The sequence below is a fragment of the Triticum dicoccoides genome, chromosome 3A (assembly GCF_002162155.2).
Source record: "Triticum dicoccoides isolate Atlit2015 ecotype Zavitan chromosome 3A, WEW_v2.0, whole genome shotgun sequence".
In the NCBI taxonomy this organism is placed as follows: domain Eukaryota; kingdom Viridiplantae; phylum Streptophyta; class Magnoliopsida; order Poales; family Poaceae; genus Triticum; species Triticum dicoccoides.
This window is the reverse complement of record NC_041384.1, coordinates 663,379,251-663,399,456: the sequence shown is the minus strand read 5'-3', so window position 1 is coordinate 663,399,456 and position 20,206 is coordinate 663,379,251. Positions and strand designations below refer to the sequence as shown.

The following is a 20,206-nucleotide window of genomic DNA, read 5'->3' as shown; positions in this document are numbered from 1 at the left end:
ATCCGAAGAAGGTTGTGTATTGGATTGTGACCAAAAGACACCTCACCAATATTTTAGTCATGGTCATAAACTTGTTCTTAGTTTCGACCATGGTTTTTGGCATGTCAATGCCTCTTTGCACACCTAATTCATTTTCTTGCTAAATCATTGAATAGTAAAATATTGACCAAAACGTTATCAAGCCAAATGTATTTGGGAAGGCAAGCTTAGGCTAAAACCAAACACAACCGAAGACATTGACGCTTTAAGATGTGTGGTCCACGATCCATGAGAGTTTTTTTTTAAACCGGGCGAATCCCCTTTCCATTACTTGAACATAACGAAAATACAACCATGTTCAGAAAATAAGACGGGAAAGAGGAAAGCGGGTTCAAGCATCGCCGGGAAACCCACCATGAGCACTCGCCATCGAGATTACTCACCATGGGGCGAAAACCCAACGACACTATAAACCCAAGACCCCAACCATCTAACTCAGAGTTTTCAAAAGACCACTGCTCACATCAGAGCAACATGCCCCAAAACATCCTCACGCAGGAGGTATCTGACCAAAAGCAATGAAGCAAGACGCGGCACATTGTCTCCCTTCTTTTTCTTTCTTCAGCGCACTCTCCCATCCTGGTGCGCCGCCGCGCAGATCCTCATCATGCGAGGCATGTTGTCCTTCAGCAGAGCTCCTCCAGCCCTCAGTTTCGCCGCATCCTCCTCCTTCATCAGCCCTGCCCAATAACAAAAAAGTGCACATGTAGAAAAGATGCATTCAAACGGGGTCCTGAGAGGGGTGTGCTCAAAAGTAACTCGGTTACAGCAGGTCCAAATAGCCCAGCATATAGCTGCAATGCCAATTGTATAAAAGGTATCACCATCCGGGAAGAAAGCATAACACCAAACATATGCCTGCCACAAGTTGCCAGGGCACATATCAGTGCCAAATATGTATCCCACCACTCTCCAGGTAATCCTAGCAACGGGGCAGGTAAAAAAGAGATGCCGGGAGGTTTCTCTCCCCCCACAAAATGAACACTTGGGTTCCCCTTTCCATCCACGACGTTTCATCACATCTCTAGTCAGCACTGCATCTTGCGATAGCTGCCACATGAAAATTTGAATTTTCAAAGGGATACGAGCTTTCCATATCTAGCGATAATCGCAACCAGAAATGCTTTTTTCCAGATAAGAATATAGAGCTTTGGTAGTATAGTAGGGCTTAGAGCCCAGCCCCCATTTGATGCTATCGCTCTCTATAGGCACACAAGATTTTTCAACCATCAAAACCACTTTCTGCCATTGCTCATTAAGCTCATAATTCAGTCTTCTTTGGAAGAAGGTAACAGGATCAACCTCCAAATAGGCTTTCACAACACAATTAGGATATTTGCAGATAGCAAAGAGTTGAGGAAATTGCACAGCAAAAGGAACTTGATCGCCAACTGGATCTATCCACAGCCTAGCTTTGTCACCAGATTGTACGACCACTTTTAGATCAATCATATATAAATCTTTCACTTTCATAATGGCCTTCCAACATGCGGAATCAATAATTTTCCCCTTAACCGAGGCTACCGTGTCCCTACCAAGGTATTTGGCTCTGATAATATCTTGCCAAAGCCCCATTTCATCTCGAGCTTCCACCACCATTTCACCAAAAGGCAAATGTTTTGCCTGTGGAGATCTTTCACCCCAATCATCCTTTATCTTTGGATCTACAGATCCTGGACCATCTGACCAGGTAGTATCTTTTTCTGTTTTTAATTACTTGCCAGAAGAATCTCCTTCTGTGTTTATCCAACCTCTCTATGATGGTTTCAGATAAAAGGAAAATAGACATATAATAGTAGGCGATGCTGAAAATATTAGCATTCAATAGAGTCAGCCTGCCCCCCGAGGAGGCATTACTTCCTAGACCAGATTCACATCTTTTGACAAATTTTGCCTCAAGGTAGTCCCAATCCACACCCTTCATGTTCGAATAACTAATAGGGACCCCAAGATATTTCATCAGGAAGTGCCCAATCCGACAACCAAAAATATCAGCATATTCTTTTAGAATATTATCATCCCCTCCCACACTAAGGATTTCGCTTTTCTGAAAATTAATTTCCAGTCCTGGCATGAGTTCGAACATATACAGCAACAACTTCAAATTGAGTGCTTTTTCAGGATTATGTTCAATGCACATGATTGGGTCATCTGCATATTGCAGAATAGCCACTCCCTTATCTACCAAATCCGAGGCCAGCCCATCAATTAAGCCATTTGTTTGAGCTTGCAAGACCATCTTACACAGGCATTCAGTAGCAATGTTGAATAGGAAAGGGGACACCGGGTCTCCTTGCCTCACACCCTTGTGGCTCTAGAAGTAAGGTCCCGTGGTATTATTTAACTTCACACTAACCGTGCCATTGTGGAGAATTTTCTCCATCCAACTACACCAAGTTTTGCCAAAGCCTCTGATCTCAAGGCACTTTAGTAAGAAATCCCAGTTAACCTTATCGTAGGCTTTTTCAAAATCAAGTTTGATAATGATGCCAAATTTCTTCTTAATATGAGTATGATGCAAGACCTCATGTAAAGTCAGCACCCCATCCATGATACTTCTATGCTTAATGAAGGCATTTTGGTGCTTGCTAAATAGGATATCAGCATAAGGGGCAGCTCTGTTATCTAGCACCTTTGTGATCAACTTATATGGGCATCTAAGTAGACATATAGGCCTAAATTGTTGTATTTTGTTCGCACCATTGACTTTAGGAATAAGAGTAATGACCCCATAGTTTAGTCTTTGAACATCAACTGTTCCTTCATACATAGCATCAAATAGTTTCATAATATCACTTTTCACAATCTCCCAACAGTGTTGGTAGAACTCCGCTGGAATGTTGTCAGGACCGACCAGGGGCCCTGTTACTATTCATTCCAAACAAAGCATTTTTTACTTCCTCTTTTGAGAACGGCCTACACAAATTCTCATTGTCTTCAGCTTTCAATTTCTCCTCTTCCCCCCACATATTATGGTCCACCTGGAGCAAATTCCCAGGTGCCGGCCCAAAAAGATCTTTATAGAATTCAGTAGCATGATTTAAAAGATCCTTCGTCCCTTCTATGACTACATCCCCTACATTCAGAGAATGAATAGTGTTTTTCCTTTTATTGCCATTAGCGATTATCTTATAGTAAGCAGAGTTACTATCCCCTTTGAGTAACCACCTCTCTTTAGATTGTTGTAGTAAGAATAATTCTTCATTAACCAAAATTTCATTTAATTACACTAACAATTCAGTCTTCCTGCAAAACATGACTGGATCTATCATTCCTCCTTCTTCTTCCTTCTCAATAATGGCTAACTCTTCTCTTATGTTCTTTTTTCTAATCTTCTCATGCCCAAACTTGTTAGAGCCCCAACCGTTAAAGAACTTCTTGAAGCGTTTTAATTTGACATTTAACACATCAATAGGATCTGTAGCTTTAACATACTGGTTCCAAATCTTCTCCACCAAGGATAGGAAATCGTCAGATTTGATCAAATCTAAACTCTCTTTGCTGTGGGACTCTCAACATGGTTATCAGAGGACAGCAAAAGAGCATTATGGTCTGAAACGTCTCTAACAATCTTCCTAACATTAACTTGAGGGAAGAGGTCCTCCCAATCACTGCTCATAAGGACTCAATCTAACGTTTCCAGGGTCGGATGGGCTTGGTTATTAGTGCCAAGAGTTGGTTTGGTTTTCAGCGAATCCGGATAGACGTCGACGTACACACTGCCTGTCAGCAATCATGGAATGTACTGTACGATCAGTAAAGAGCCACGGCTACATCACTCACTACCACACACACGTACACAAACTGAATTCAAAGGATCGACACACTGCAGAAGCTAGCTCCAATCATCCATGGCCTCCGACCACCGCCTGGGCGCACTCAAGGCGTTCGACGACACCAAGGCCGGCGTCAAGGGCCTCGTGGACGCGGGAGTCACGACCGTCCCCGCCATCTTCCACCACGCGCCCGAATCCCTCGACGACGCGCCCCATCACCATGGCCACCAGTTCGCCATCCCAGTCGTCGACCTCGCCGGCCTCGCGACACCGTTCGGGAGAGCCTCGGCGGTCGGCGCGGTGAAGGCGGCCGCCGAGACGGTGGGCTTCTTCCAGGCGGTGAACCACGGTGTGCCGGAGGCAGCTCTGTCGGCGATGCTCGCGGCGCTGCGGGGCTTCAACGAGGAGACGGCGGATGCCAAGGCGCCGTACCACACCCGGGACGACAGCCGGCGGGTGAGGTACCATAGCAACTTCGACCTCTACCAATCGCCGGCAGCCATCTGGCGTGATACGCTGTACATGGAGATGGCTCCGGAGCCGCCGGCGCCCGAGGAGATCCCGCCGGCGTGCAGGGCCATCGCGCTGGAGTTCGCGGGGCTGGTGCAGGGGCTGGGGAGCACGCTGCTCGGGCTGCTGCCGGAGGCGCTGGGCCTCCGGCAAGGGCACCTGGAGGAACACACACAGTGCCTAGAGGGGCCGAGCCTCGCCTGCCACTACTACCCGGCGTGCCCGGAGCCGCACCTGACACTGGGCACCACCAAGCACTCCGACCCCGGCTTCCTCACCGTGCTCCTCCAGGACGCCGTAGGTGGCCTCCAGGTGCTCGTCGAGGATGACAAGCAGCAGCCGGCGTGGGCGGACGTGTCGGCAGTGGCGGGGGCCCTGGTGGTGAACGTCGGCGACTATCTGCAGCTCATGTCCAACGACAGGTTCAAGAGCGTGGAGCACCGCGTGGTGGCCAAGAGCGCGGGGCCGAGGGTGTCGGTGGCCTGCTTCTTCGGGGCGGAGGGGTCGACGAGGGTGCTTGCGCCGATCGTCGCTGACGGCGGCAACGCCCGGTACAGGAACACGACGGTGGACGAAATGGCCAGGCACTACAGGGCCAAGGGCCTCGACGGCGTCTCCTCACTCCAACACGTCAGGATCTAATGAATCTCACCCAAATGTATTTGTCGTGCTTATGACCGGACTTATTGTTTGGGCTTGAATCATGGTATGAATGAATGATCTGATTATCCAACAATTTGTTGATGTACAAGAGTTCGGGCTGTTGTTTTTCAACTAGGGGGTGTTGTTTTTTCAAATAAGATTGACTTCGTGCTTGTATCATTAGGGCATGTACAATGGTGCTATCTTAAGAGTGCCAAGTAGGATTAATGATGAGGTGGAGAAGAGAGAACTCACAAGAAAAGGTTTGTCTTCTCTTATTTAAGATAAGACAAGAGATGATCTCTTAGCACAATTTGTCTCACCATGTTTTAAGGAATGACTAGCTATTGAAGATAAGGTTAAGATATAACCCATTGTAGACATACTTTTTTGTCATCTCTAAATTACATGCAAGACTTAAGATAAGACTGTTTTATCAACCATTGTACATGCCCTTAGTAGAATATGGACAACTAGAAATAGACAGTGAGTTTGTATTATGTTTCTAGTAAATTTATTTTTGTGTCCCCTCGTTTGATCGATGCAGTTTTTATTTCCGATCCGGAGATTAGTATATTACTTCCTCTATCTCAAAATGTAAGGTGTTAGAGCATCTACAACCAGGTCTTTCATACCCGTCTCAAACATTCGAACAGGCTGTCCGGTCACTGCCCGGTCACAAAAATTCAATCCAACCGGACTTCTTAAACGGGCCTCAATCATCCGGACTGACCGACACCCCTCATATCCAGCCCAAATATAGGGCAGATATGGAGCGGCCCGGGCACGCCCGGGCGCATCCGTTTGACAGGTCCAGCCCACCACGGACCCCGCAAAAAAGCTCAATCCGGGCGGCGAGCTCAAACCTAGCTCACTCTCTCCCTCTCTCGCTCCGTCCGTCCACCCCTCTCCCTTTCCGGTTGCGATCCCATCCACCACCATGAGCAGATCCGGCAGCGACTCCGGCTCGGAGCTCGACTACGAGGAGGAGATGGCCCTCCGCATTGCGCTAGAGCGGTCCAAGGTCGAGACTGGCGGCAACTCCGGATCTAGAGCGTCGCCGCACCTCCCGGGCCGGTGCATCGCGGACGTGGAGCTGGATCCTCCCGACCCGCGCGCAACAACGCCCGGTCAACGCAGTCCGCGTCGTCTCCTTCTCCCGCCGTCCGCTGGGTGCTTGTGCCCGCGCCTCCGGGTCACATGCGAACTCCGGAGTTGGAGGCATGCACCGCGAGTGGAGGCGCGCACGGAAAAGGGAGGCGGCGGAGCAGTCCGCGTGTCACCGCCACGGGACGGAGACGGACGCCGACGAGGATGTGTGTCTCCTCGCCTGGGTGTACCTCCGCTCCCTCACGACGGCGGAGACGGACGCTCGTCGCCTCCGATGGAAGAACGCTAAGGTGCTCCGGCTAGCCATTGAGCAGTCGGAGCGCGAGGCGAAGGAGGCAGCGACGGAGAAGGCTCGGGTGGCAAGGCTAAAACGGGAGCAGGACAGGGCGGTCCGTCGGATGAAGGGGCTCATCGTCCTCTTCGACTCCGACTCCAACGACGACGACATCGGCACCTTGTCGTCGGACGACCAAGATCCTCCACCAGCCTCGGACGCCTATAGTTGCGCCTGTGACCGGAAGGGCAAAGGCCCAGCGAGGAAGTGGTTATTCTGCCCCCCCCCCCTCCTACTCAATGTTTATACAGTTTAAGTTGTAGAAGTTTATGAACTTGTCCGTGGATGAACTGTGATCTTTTGGATGTGGTGAAGTGTGTTTATGTCTGTTTGCAGTCGATCTTGTGTTTCTTTACGGCTCAATTTTGTTGTCCGTCGTCTGATCACGTAGAATAGATCAACGTGTGCATGTGTAGTATGGATATAAGACGCAAGATATGAGATACGCGAATGCGGGATGACAAATTTGAGGTGTGCCCGATCACTGCACGCGGATGCGCCCGGCGCGTCCGCGCGCGTTTGAGGGGCCGGATTTGTCATATATGGTTATAGATGCTCTTAGAAAGTAGTAGATTGCTAGCATGACATATCTTTTGTAGATTTTTTTTCAGGAAATATCTTTCGTAGATTGAAGCTGCTTAAAAGGCACACCAAAATACTGATGTTCTATCAACTTTCTCTGTCCTTCTAGAGGTTAGTGAATGGTTTAATAATCTGATGCTAATAATCAATTGTTATGATTAAACTGCAGAGGCTTCCTCTTTTTCCACATGGTTTTTATATCTGCTATCTAGAGTCATGCCTGGTCGTTATTTTTATTTTCCTCGGGCAAAATTAGTTATATGTTATTTGTATTTTTCGATAAAGGGCGGTTTTTATTGATTCATAATGTAACATCAAGGGGATACATGCACTATGAGCACACACCCGATCTTTGTATAACTAAGATGCACACAGCAAATATTAACACACACACACACAATCCTGCTAGCAGATAGCAAAGTCATACAAAACCAAAACTATGCCTGGGATGAAGAGAAAAAAAGAAGCAATCAAGGCAGTAAACGAGGAAAAACAACAGCGGCCATGGGCACCAACCACCACTTGACAATACAAGGACTACGATAAATGTCCTCCAAAAACAATGCCTTCAGGAAAGAAACGATACTCAAGTGTCGTCGTTGCCTGCTCCAACCACTGAAGGCTAGATCATGGGCTTTCATCTTGGAGATAAAGTCTGAGCACGATCCAAGCAATGTCTTCAACAAGATAACGATGGAAACCATCGCCATTGGCAGGTATAATAGACCAGGGTCACACCTAGGATTTTCACCCTGAAGCTCGAGACTGGGTACCTGAGAAGCACCACCAAAACCGAAGTCATCTTATGTTGTCGCTTCCACTTTTTGCTATTCCAGCAGCATTGCACACGCGATAAGGCCACTAACAAAAGTAAAAGGTCATCGGCATCGCCAAAATCCCTTGGGACGCTCTGGCAGCACCGCATCATCCTCACAAGCGGCAGCCGGTGATAGATATGTATCAGACGACACCACCATACGCCGCCTCTTGCTTTGCCGCCCTCACCAGTAATGTAAGTTCACAGCACGTCACCCGCGAGTCCAAACGGAGGACCGCCTCACGGGTACACAGATGGCTGCCATGGCACTGGCAAATCTTAGATCACGGGATCACGACTTCTGAGCGAACTAGACTCTGTCAGGTATGTTGCCGGTACAGCTACAACACGCATTACGGAGGAGAGCTGACACCACCGACACCATAGACGCGTGTGCGGCCCAAACGGCTACTATGCCTGAAGCCACCGGTGTGCCGCTCGGGGGCAACACTACTGCATGCGTGCACCAGACCGAATCCCATCGGGAGAGCGGCCACGAGGCCTCCCACTTGATCTTACCGGCAAGCGATGCATCCCGAATCGCTCCATCTTGCCGGTGAGTGGTGCATTGCCCTGACCACGTGATGCAACGAGAACCGCCTTCCAGATTGCAATGACGCCTATGTCCGGTGGTCCTCGCCCAGCTGTGGCCGCTGCCCCTTCTTGTGTACTGCTGCTGCCTGTTGTCGCTACTGCAAGTCTGTAATAGCCGCAGCAAGCAGTACGTACATCCATCTTTGCTCGTAGATTGATGCCGTGCCGCCATGAATTTCCGGTCGCTGCTGCTCACTGCTAGCCGCTGCCGCGGACCACCAGGGCCCCGCCGCCACCGTCGGCCGCATGGGCTTTGCCCCGCGGTGTCGTCCGGCAGCGGCGAGGGAGAGAGATCGGAGAGGGAGGTCGCAGAGAAATCGGATCGAGATCGCCTCCCGTGTCGCCCGTCCGGACGACGCGGTCTAACGCTATGCATAGTGTATGATCCTGTTTATTATCGTCCATAATTTTTGCTCTTATAGGGTTATGAAAATGCATGTCATGCTATTGTATCACAACATTCCTATACCAATAATTCGATGGCACTAGCTTCTCCACACGACAAAAAACTGGAAATAACTCTCGAACCAACACAACCAGTCCAGGAGTCCCCTGCCCGCAGCACGACCTTCTCTATCACAGCACAAGAAACTGGAAGAAATCGGAACCATTATGTTGTGGTTTACATGACCGTTGACAAGGCAGATCTCGCAACAACAGGATGGGCTCCGGCTGCGGGCCGGGAATATGATGTGAAGTGACCCTGATGCCGGTCACACATCCACAATGACAATATGTTGCGTAGCACAGTGAGGAGATTACGGCCGTTGTTGTCCATCCCTATGTGTTTGCTGTTTAATTTACAATTTCCTTGCGGGAGTTTAATTTACAATCTGAAGCTACCAAAATCTTTCTATTGAATTTTCTTTCATTTGATTAAACTGAAATATGTCTAATCAAAATTTTGTTATCACATATGTCGATAATCTTGTGGTTTTATGGGTGTTAAAACTTCATGTAGTCTTGGATTCGTCTGTTGATTTTGCAGCTTGAACATGTATATTTCATTCAGGACCAAAACCATTGCCGAAACACATTTTGTTTATTATTTAACAATTAAATATGCGTACTATATTCTCCGAGTTATTCAGCTATCTGGCGGGAGCATATGACACACATCATAACAAAAAATTGCTATCATTTTAGTTGACTCGAAATTGGATAATGAGAATGCTCTATGAAAATGGCGAAGACAACAAAGAACTTTGAGATTGTGTGATCTTAGACAAACTCATCTTACAGCATGGGGATTTCTAATATCATCATTTTTCTTTTCATCACATGACAAACGGACAAAAGCCAACTTATAATAGACAAATATTGCTTATATATAATTAGTTTAGATGGTTGTGTGCATCATAATAATGGAGATACCGAGGGTATCCTCATCTAGTAAAAATATATCAATAGTTTATACTAGTGCTTAAAACTAACCACGCGCGTGGAACAGGCGACCCCCCTCACCACCGACAACCGAGGTCGTCGACAGAGGGGAGCCGCCGCTGTCCAGATCCCTTTTCTTTCTTCAAAAATAACATTTTTATTTTTTAACACATGTCTATATTTTCATACACGTTATACATTTTAGTATACATCAAGAACATTTTATATACGTTGAACATTTCTCAAGTACATGATTAACATTTTTTCCAACATATGTTTTCATGCCTATTTTTTATACACATGTCCATTTTTCGTATATATCTAAAACATTTTTTTAGACATGATTATTTTTCATATACATGGTTTTGAATATATATTCTGAATATGTGTTAAACATATTCCAAATACATGTTATAACATTTTATTTAATGATATAAACCATTTTTAAAACTATGTGAACTTTTTTTTACTTTGTATAAACATTTTTTAAATATCATGAACATATTTTTTGAAACTCATTACATTTTAAAAAATGTAATAATTCTTTGAATGATACGATTTATTTGAATTACCTGAACATTTTTTACATTGTATAAATATTTTTAAATGTCACATACATTTTTCTGGAACGGGCACACATTTTGTAAAAGCTATACTGGGTTAACATTTTTTTAAACTACAGTAGTAAAGTTTTTATATTGGGTTAATATTTTTCAAATTCGTGCTTCTTTTAGGTAAATTTAAGTATTGGAATATATGGTTAGGGTAAACTTAAGAAAATATGAACAAAATATAAAAACGAACGCATGAAAAAACACAGAAGAAAAATAAACTAACCTTCATGAAGCTACTTGGGTCGGGCTATTAGTAACGACGCTTGTGGTGAGACAAGCTATAGTAAGGCACAACCACTCCTTTGATCGTACGAGGAGCTAGATTCCAGCTGGAGGAGCTGGAGTCCACGAGTGTGTTGCTCAGGAGCGCTTATACTCGTCGTATGGTTCATGTCAGCAACATCTAAGATGGAATACCTCAAAGATCTTTGTAGGCTTATCATTTGTTCATATTGTCAAAAGTGTCAAATGTCGGAAGCTTAATGGTATATCATCGTAGTTTCATGGGAAAAATATCGGGTGATATCAACCCTTACATGCTCCCATGATACCAATTAAAAAAATTAGATGTTTCACAAATTCTAAAAAAAAAATCACAAGTATTCACTAGACATGTGTCTACAATGCCTAAACTTTTCAAGTCAAAATTCAAAATACAGATGGAGAAACAAAAAAGGGAAATTCAGGTGTGAATAGTGCCATTTTTGGTTTTGTCTTCTTTTGACATCATTCATCTCATTTTCCTCAATGTGTATTTTTTTAAAAAATAAGACCAACCCAAGGGCTAACCCTTGTTGGCATTTTTTTTTACAAGAGAAACTCCGCGAGCACGACGCGTCAAAGCCGAGGCTTGAACTCGGCTGGGCTGGCAGCTACCCCAGCTGTCCAGCCAACGGGTCGACGCCCCGTCCTCCTCAATGTGTATTTTGAGTCTGATCTAAATTTATTAGGGGTTTGGACACATATAATCTGAGCATTCCCATTTTTATGATTTTTTAAAACATTTAAATTTGAATTTTTAAAATTGGTAGAATGGGAGCATGTAAGAGTTGGTATCACCTGATACTTTCCCGTAGTTTCTTACGAGCTTTTATTGATTATATGTGATGATAGATTGTGAATGTTGGTACCAATAAATTACGGTTTACAGGAGCTTATGCCTCAATTTGTGGCATAAAAATGAAAAGAAGTCGACTGAATGATAAATTACAAAAAAGATTGTTGCGCACATGGATTACCCCGTCATGCACTAGGAAACATGTTGCAGCTTGGAGATTAGCGGTGGAGGTAAGCGTCCAACTTGACAACTTCCTTGAAAATGTTTGTGATGATTCAAGACTCTCCAATTTGAAAAAGGTTAGTGATCTTTATAGAAAACTAGTTGAGCAAAGAAATATACACGTTTTACTTTAGTATTTCTTTTGATGAAGCTAGCATTGATTTTGCTGATCGCCACGCCCGCAATTGCGAGCATTCTCTGAAGAAATAGGCTTTCACCCCGTTATATAGATATAGCAACCACCTGATAGAACATTCCGATCAACGCTGAGGCTAACAGCACAAGCACGCCCAAACAAAAATACAAGAGAAAATAAGAGAAGAAATGCCAACAACGCCGGATTAACGAAAGCTACGGCACCCTGCGACCGCTGCGCCCACCGAAGATAACCACCACGCTCCAAAGCCACCGAGTTGCCGTGTACCAAGCACCACCTTCACGAAGGGATGCGACGATGACGACGCTGCTGCCCGGACGAATCCTAGGATTTCTCCCGGTACACGGAGGGTAGTGGGGGAGAGGGTCACCCGACGCCCTTCAAGAAGGATGGCGGCGCCCGCAGGCGTCACCGCGTCGGTGCCGGCAAGGCCCGAGATGGATTTCTCCCGACCCCTCGCGCCCACCACCCAGGACCAGCCTTCGGCTCCACCACACCCGCCGTCCACCAACATGCGCCAACACAGTCACGAGGACACCGCCGTTGACTCACCACGGCCAACGAAGTGAGGCCGGCCAGATCCCAAACGAGACACCCATAGACAAAGACCAGCAGCACCGCAACCATGAGGGAGGGAACAACCTCCACCGACTTAGGCGGTAGCAGACCGAGCGTAGCAGCAGATGCACACCAGACCAAATGTCCGGCCGAGCCCTGGACGGGCCCGTGAAGCTCCGCTGCCATGCTGCAGCAGTCGTGGCACAGCAGCCGCCGTCCCTGTCGCGAGGAGCTTGCCAGAACCACCGGAGAACAACCCACCGCAGCCCCCCCAGCAGGCCCACCCTAACCCAGATCGGGCCCGTGGGGCCTATATCTGGGCCAACCGGGCGCGGCCGGCCGCCGCCGCCATGGGCCATCACCGCCGCCAGGGGACAACGCCACCGCACCGCCGACGTCCAGATCCGCGCCGGAACGCTGCCGGTCGAAGCGCTCCGCCGCCAGGACCGCACGCCCGAATCGGGGTCCAGCGACGGGGGAAGAAGGGGGGCCACCACCGACGGACTGCGGGGCGCCGCGCGGGCAACGCCCAGCCGCGCCCGTCGGCGGCAGCGGCGAGGGGAAGGGGGCGGCGACTCGCGGGGAGGGGAGGAGAGGGGAGCCGCCCCGATCGCCTCGCTCGGGGAGGGTGACGCAGGGGGCCGAGCTCGGGGGAGGGGAGGAACGGAATTCGGCAACCTGCGAGCATTCTGTGCAATGAAATAGTATCAACAATGAAATAGTATCAAGTCTAGTTTGCACAATAGAATATATAGCCGATGATTCCATGTATTGTTATCTTGTTACATATATTGAAACCGATGTACTTCAGCCTATTAGTGCCGAAGCTGGGTACTTACCAAAATATGCATGATCACAAATAGCTGCTACCAAAATATGTTTGTAATAAAGCATTACTTTTTCCGTTCATGTTTAATTTGTGGGTGTGTCTAGAGCACATCTAGATGTGCTCTAGTTATTATACATCTAAGTGAGTGAATCAAGCATAAAGAGAAAAAGAAAAAAGAGAAAAAAAATATTCACACGAATCTCAATGTAAGATCAATGACATATGACTTAGATATGCAATACTTATGACACATCTAGATGTGCTTTACCAAAACTGTTAATTTGTATACAAAGTTTTTCTAAAACTTGATGTCACAAGGTTTAGATCCTGGCATCACCAATGACACCTCCTCGCATTGCTCCTAGCTATTCTTCTATGCATGTTCATTTTTTCGCAATGGGTGTTCAAAAACAAGGTGCTTCCGACAAACCGGTGGCACGTGCTAAGAGAAGAAAACGCCGACGATGCATCGGAAGAAGGTTGTGTGTTGGATTGTGGCCAAAAGGCACTTTACCAATATTTTAGTCATGACCATAAACTTGTTCTTGGTTTGGATCATGGTTTTTGGCATGTCAATGCCTCTTTGCCCACCTAGTTCATTTTTCTTGCCAGTGCTTGCTAAATCATTGAGTAGTAAAATCTTGACCAAAATATTAGCAAGCCAAATGTATTTGGGAAGGCAAGCTTAGGCTAAAACCAAATATACAACCGAAGAAATTGACGCTTTGAGATGTGTGTTCCACAATCCACAAGAGTTGGTTTGGTTTTCAGCAAATCCGAATAGACGTCGACGTATACACTGCCTGTCAGCAATCATGGAATGTACGATCAGTAAAGAGCCACGACTACATCACTCACTACCACACACACGTAGACAAACTGAATTCAAAGGATCGACACACTGCAGAAGCTAGCTCCAATTACCCATGGCCTCCGACCACCGCCTCGGTGCGCTCAAGGCGTTCGACGACACCAAGGCCGGCGTCAAGGGCCTCGTCGACGCCGGAGCGACGGCCGTCCCCGCCATCTTCCACCACGCGCCCGAATCCCTCAACGACGCGCCGCATCACCATGACCATCAGTTCGCCATCCCGGTCATCGACCTTGCCGGCCTCGCGACACCGTCCGGGCGAGCATCGGCGGTCGGTGCCGTGAAGGCGGCCGCGGAGACGGTAGGCTTCTTCCAGGTGGTGAACCACGGCGTGCCGGAGGAGGCCATGTCGGCGATGCTCGCGGCGCTGCGGTGCTTCATCGAGGAGCCGGCGGTGGCCAAGGCGCCGTACTACACCCGTGACCACGGCCGGCGCGTGAGGTACCAGAGCAACTTCGACCTGTTCCAGTCGCCGGCGGCCAACTGGCGCGACACCCTGTTCATGGATATGGCACCGGAGCCGCCGGCGCCCGAGGAAATCCCCCCGGCGTGCAGGGCAATCGCCCCAGAGTTCGCAGGGCTGGTGCAGCGGCTGGGGAGCACGCTGCTCGGGCTTCTGTCGGAGGCGCTGGGCCTCCGGCGAGGGCACCTGGAGGAGGACGCCGCGTGCCTAGAGGGGCTGAGCCTCGCCTGCCACTACTACCCGGCGTGCCCGGAGCCGCACCTCACGCTGGGCACAACCAAGCACTCCGACCCCAGCTTCATCACCGTGCTCCTCCAGGACGCCGTCGGCGGCCTCCAGGTGCTCGTCGACGACGACGACAAGCAGCAGCCGGCGTGGGCGGACGTGTCGGCAGTGGCGGGGGCCCTGGTGGTGAACGTCGGCGACTATCTGCAGCTCATGTCCAACGACAGGTTCAAGAGCGTGGAGCACCGCGTGGTGGCCAAGAGCGCGGGGCCGAGGGTGTCGGTGGCCTGCTTCTTCGGGGCGGAGGGGTCGACGAGGGTGCTTGCGCCGATCGTCGCTGACGGCGGCAACGCCCGGTACAGGAACACGACGGTGGACGAAATGGCCAGGCACTACAGGGCCAAGGGCCTCGACGGCGTCTCCTCACTCCAACACGTCAGGATCTAATGAATCTCACCCAAATGTATTTGTCGTGCTTATGATCGGACTTATTGTTTGGGCTTGAATCATATACCAGTACTCCCTCTTTAAAGAAATATCTAAACGCTCTTATAGTATTTCTTTACGGAGGGAGTACATCTTAGCAACGCAAGAATAAAATGCAATCGTTGTACTCTTCCCAATCGCGATATTGTGGTTTGTGGATTCAGTTGGAAATGCAGATAAGATTTAATTCCCTGAGGTGTTAACTAAAACATGTCTAGTACATCTATATTTTGATAAATGGAAGTCATGTATTGCGGAACGGAGGGAGTAGTTTTGATGACTGATTACCAAACACTGGCCTACGGATCTCGCTGATGGAACCAGACCTGAAGAAATCGACGGATAACGAAACTGGATAGTGCTTCCCACAAAAGCTTACATCTCATCGACACTTGGGTGATATATCTTGTCGGTGAACCAAATGGAAGGCGATTTGTAAGGGTAAGCTTCTGCCAGTTAAATTTGTTTGATAGGAGTACTATCTAATCTGTATGTACAGAGTTTAAATGCTTGTGTAATGTAAGCTAATGCACCATCATTCCCTCCCACATGTACTCCAGTTGGGAAGAAGATTGCCAGCTGACCAAACAGGCACTAGTAAGCTAATACCTTCGAACTACAAGGAGATCCACCCCGACTACCCTGAGGCAGTACGTCGGGTGCAGAGCAATCAACTGACGTACATAATTTTGGTTACAAGACCATGCATGCTGTTGGTTGCAAGAAATACTATTTGATTTTGGTGAAATAGCATTATATCTCTGGTTAATACTGTATATGGCTATTGCATGTGTTACTTTGCTTCCAGCTTAATCATTCTCGTTTAGAACATTTCAAGCAGAAGATATAAGGCCTACAAAAGCATCAGAAATTTCAGAATCAGAGGCAACTCTTATTAGGGCACAAGCTCCCATGAAGCCAATGTCAGAGGTTCTATCAGGAACTTATTCCAATTGATACCACATCACATACAACACCGCAGGCAGGGAAGAAACCATCTTAATTACAGTGAGCTTAACACCATGGATCTCCAGCTGCATATGCACCCTACACCCTTCGTCCTAGATCCATATGTCAGAGGTGCAGTCTCCCCCAGGATATCTCATTTCATGGGCCAATGAGGGACCTTCAGGCTCGGTGCCAAAATCCACGAAGAAGTCGGGGTTGACAGTCAGCCCTCCTTCCTCGGTGTCGACGTCGATCTGCAACATGTGAGATCCCTTCTTGAGAAGGTCAGGGCCATAGAACTGCTCGTCCCACCGGCTGAAGAGAGAGTTGGTTACATAGACCCTCTTGCCATCCAAGCTCAGCTGAATCATCTGCGGCCCACCTCTAAGCCGGTGCCCCTGAATACAAGACACATGGTATGTCAGAGTAATGTTGAGTGACTAGAAATAAATACTCCCTCCGTCCCAAAATTCTTGTCTTAGATTTGTCTAGATATGGATGTATCTAATACTAAAACGTGAGTTGATACATCCCTATTTAGAAAAATCTAAGACAAGAATTTTGGGACGGAAGGAGTATGTTCCAAATATTGCAGTTTCATTGGATCATTCGGTTTAGTTGAGAATAAGTATAGCAGCATTGCAAGCTGGATGTGTTCCAGTTGGTACTTGAATCACCCATCAGTTGAACTATATATAACCAGTATTGAATTGTAACTCTGGTTATTTTTTAATAAAAGATACAGAAGATATTCTGAAGAATGTAACTTATGTACCAAGCCATTAAGATTTAAGAGGAGTACTGTAGAGTTTACCTTGACTTGGGGCACAGCATACTGCTCTTCTTTGTCATCGTCGGTCACATAGACAACATCACTGCCCTTTTGAAGAAGCCCACCTACAAATACTTGCCCAGCCAACACAGGCTTTGCAGGGTCCTCAATGTTGTACTGCCTGATATCCCCATGAAGCCAGTTGACCAAGTAGAGATAACGGTCATCGAGAGAGATGACAAAGTCAGTTATCAATCCTGGCATTTCTGGCAGCATCCAGTTGCGCACCTTCAGTGGCTCTATGGATATAGCTACCTACAAATACAGGCACAAGAAGTGTAAATAAAATGAAAATAAACTTCATTATGTGTGAAAGAAGTAGGCATTAGCATGTCATTGCGGACAAACCTCATGGCTCCATGATCCATCTGCAGTTTTGAAGAATCTCACCATGTTGCTTGTCAAAGCACAGCCAACATAGCCAGTGTCCTTTGATGGGTCATGTAAAAACCTCACCTGCAGAGAAGATAAAAAGAGAACTATGGTTATAGGATAATTATTAGACCCCTATACTCTTGGTACTTGATAGTTGATACACACCTCCAGTGGAAGAAGACCTGTGCTGCCTAGATCCAGTGTCTGCTTGAGCTCACCACCAGGCCAGTCATACACATGCAGGTGCCTTCCATAGAGACCATCCTGGACATGCTGGAGATCGAAACCTGTCCTGAAAGCTGCCGGAGCTCCCCATGAAGAGCTAATCATCGTCTTGTGACGAGGCTGGTACCAGAAATCATAGCCAAACAAGGGGCTGTGACCTGGCTTTTCCCAACTACAAGTAGCAAATAGTTAAATCAGTACAGTTGGAGCCACTGAAAACTGTCTGTTTCGGAAAAGTAAGGCATCAATAATAGGAGTACTAAAGTTTTTCAAAGCTGAAATATTACTGAAGATTTTGTAATATGTAAATCAGGATGGAGTGGTTGGATGATTCTGATATGCTGAGATGGTTTCATGATGAAGTGACAATATGTTACAGCATGCATTTTGAGCATATGTTATGTTTCCATGTCAATGGTACCCAGATTGTGGGCAAAAAACTTACCGCCCTTTCACGTTAAACTCTGAATCCAACAGGAGAAAGCCATTGCCAGCAGCATTGCCCTCCTTGTCTCCCAGGCAGGAAATCATGATATCCCCAGTTGCAAGGCAATGGGATGTGTGAGGGAACCCAAGCCCGGTCTTCTCAGCAATGTCCTCAGCCTGGACAACCTTGTGCAGAGCAGGCGCCCTCGGATCCTTCGCAGTGTCGACCACATACACGCGACCAGACCTGTGAACAACCAGCAGATCAGCATTTCAAAACTGAGCTAAAATTCAACCGTTCATTCATCTGATTACTCACAGCAACGAAGGGAGAATCAAGAAGCGCCGGCTCGTGGATGGATCACCATGGCAGGAGCTGCAAGCGTTCCAGCCGGAGTGATGCAGCTCGTCGCCGATGTGGGTGGCCGGGAGCCTGTGGATCACCTGGGAGTAGGTCGCTGAATTGGGGTCGACGTCCACTGTAGCCAGGTAATCCGGCTTGTTGATTCCAGTACCTGCAAAATTCAGTTCAATCAGGCAATCAGCAAGACTTCACACAATCAGGCAATCAACCTGTACAAAGGCACACCCGTACATCTCTTCTCATGCTCACATGGTTTGTTCTGCCTTCAGAAACTGCCATGAAGACAGGCCATGTGAAGCTCAGAAACAGACAGGGACTGAACTAGACGGTTCTGAATGATCCACGACTCAGCCAACTTGGACACTTGTGTAACAGCAAATGGCAGTTTCTGCCATGGAGGGCACATGCATGCTGCGTGCATATGTACAGTAGTAGCAGTACATATCAGAATTAAAGCCGGTCTATATGGTTAGACACTACATTACACCCATTACATTAAGTTGGACGGGCTAAAAATACTCCAGCCCAGTGTCTACACCATAGCACGAAAAATTGCACATCTCTGACGAAAAGAAACTGCCATATGCAGAGTAATTGGAGATCTGAACCAAGGCTCTCTTTTCTTTTTTGCGTGGACCAAGGCTTATTATTAGGAAGTTAGAATAGCAAAGCATATGCCAATATTCTTCTTGTCCTCATTTAGTCATCTCTGACACCCATATTAGGAATTTAATATGTTTACTCATTTGATTCAAATATTACTAGGATTTTAATCCTGGAAGTCTCACTTTCTCGATTAGGAGTAATATGGAATCTGAGTACATTAGAAAGAGACTTCCAGGATTAAATTAAGTGGCATGTCCATCTCAGATTCTCAGTCCAGTCCAGGTTAAGTCAAGCCTGTGCAAGCTCCTGCTTCTGCCGCTGTTGTTGTTGTACTACTCTACGTCCCTATACTTTAATTATAAGAACCTGTAACGGAATCATAATTGCTCGCTGAGATCTAAGCGCCAACCGCAGTGCGGGTGTCAGCGGTGTGCGCGTGCGTTGGCCGTGCGTATGAGTGGCCTTTTTTCCAGTGTTGGAACTTGGTACTTGGAAGAGGAGGGTCGGGCGGAAGGAAGGATTGGTACCATTGTAGACGCAGGTGACGTAGAGGAGCCCCTCCCGCGGGCCCTTCTCCATGGCCTCCCTGGGCGTGGCGTACCCGGGGCCCTTCGCCGCGCAGCACCCCGCCCCGGCGCCGTTCGCCTTCGCCACCGCCGGCACCGCCGCGTCAGCCACCGCTGCGGCCATCTGTGATCTCAGGACGCCCAAATTAGTTAACCCCCTGCCTGAAGGAAAACGCCGCTCCCGGTGCCAGCCGCCGGAGAGCAGCTGACGGAGCAGGGAGCCGAGCTCAGTGCTGACTCACCGGAGGGTAGGAGTTCTCTTCTGCTGTGCGAGAGGGACGGAGGAAGGGAGCAGAGGAGAGGAGAGAGATGGTGGTGGGACTGCCCGCCCGGGAGACGGGGGTAATTATAGAGGGGAGGCTAACTTTGGCTGCCGCCACGTGGGCGGAGGGGATGCCGCGGGACGCGCCTCGCGATGCGTGCGGATGGCTATAGGAGGGAAGGGAGGCCGGAGGCGTGGCGAGTGAACCTGGGCCCGGGGCGTGGGCAGGGCGTCGTCGTATCTGGACGATAATGCGGGTGCCTGCGTGGCGGGCGGGATCGATCCGTCCACGAACTGGGGTTGGAGAAAGCTTGGACCGTCGATGGCGACGCA

General features: G+C 48.1%; 3 protein-coding genes across 3 annotated transcripts; 2 read left to right on the top strand and 1 right to left on the bottom strand.

Moving 5' to 3' along the window:
- Window positions 1-3,707: 3,707 nt before the first annotated feature.
- Window positions 3,708-15,459, top strand: LOC119270064 (1-aminocyclopropane-1-carboxylate oxidase homolog 1-like). The gene is made up of 2 exons (XM_037552031.1): window positions 3,708-4,972; window positions 15,236-15,459. The coding sequence occupies exon 1, from the start codon at window positions 3,891-3,893 to the stop codon at window positions 4,965-4,967; it is 1,077 nt and encodes a 358-aa protein (XP_037407928.1). The 5' UTR covers window positions 3,708-3,890; the 3' UTR covers window positions 4,968-4,972; window positions 15,236-15,459.
- LOC119270063 (1-aminocyclopropane-1-carboxylate oxidase homolog 1-like) lies at window positions 14,107-15,412 on the top strand. Its single transcript, XM_037552030.1, has one exon. It carries the CDS (start codon window positions 14,151-14,153, stop codon window positions 15,228-15,230), a length of 1,080 nt encoding a protein of 359 aa, XP_037407927.1. The 5' UTR covers window positions 14,107-14,150; the 3' UTR covers window positions 15,231-15,412.
- Window positions 15,460-16,136: 677 nt separating the features above from the next.
- Window positions 16,137-19,940, bottom strand: LOC119270062 (selenium-binding protein 1-like). The gene is made up of 8 exons (XM_037552029.1): window positions 19,854-19,940; window positions 19,573-19,735; window positions 18,395-18,590; window positions 18,095-18,322; window positions 17,590-17,821; window positions 17,398-17,505; window positions 17,032-17,304; window positions 16,137-16,615 (listed from the first exon to the last, which is right to left on the bottom strand). The coding sequence occupies exons 2-8, from the start codon at window positions 19,733-19,735 to the stop codon at window positions 16,331-16,333; spliced, it is 1,485 nt and encodes a 494-aa protein (XP_037407926.1). The 5' UTR covers window positions 19,854-19,940; the 3' UTR covers window positions 16,137-16,330.
- Between the last annotated feature and the right edge of the window lie 266 nt (window positions 19,941-20,206).

What these genes read in the sequence shown, in the direction of transcription:
- LOC119270064 (XM_037552031.1), top strand. Translation starts at nt 3,891, where the DNA reads ATGGCCTCCGACCACCGCCTGGGCGCACTCAAGGCGTTCGACGACACC.
- LOC119270063 (XM_037552030.1), top strand. Translation starts at nt 14,151, where the DNA reads ATGGCCTCCGACCACCGCCTCGGTGCGCTCAAGGCGTTCGACGACACC.
- LOC119270062 (XM_037552029.1), bottom strand. Translation starts at nt 19,735, where the DNA reads ATGGCCGCAGCGGTGGCTGACGCGGCGGTGCCGGCGGTGGCGAAGGCG. An exon ending in TTGATTCTCCCTTCGTTGCT is followed by an intron (nt 18,323 to 18,394) that starts GTGAGTAATCAG and finishes GGTTGTTCACAG; the next exon opens with GTCTGGTCGCGTGTATGTGG. An exon ending in GAGTTTAACGTGAAAGGGCG is followed by an intron (nt 17,822 to 18,094) that starts GTAAGTTTTTTG and finishes TGCTACTTGTAG; the next exon opens with TTGGGAAAAGCCAGGTCACA.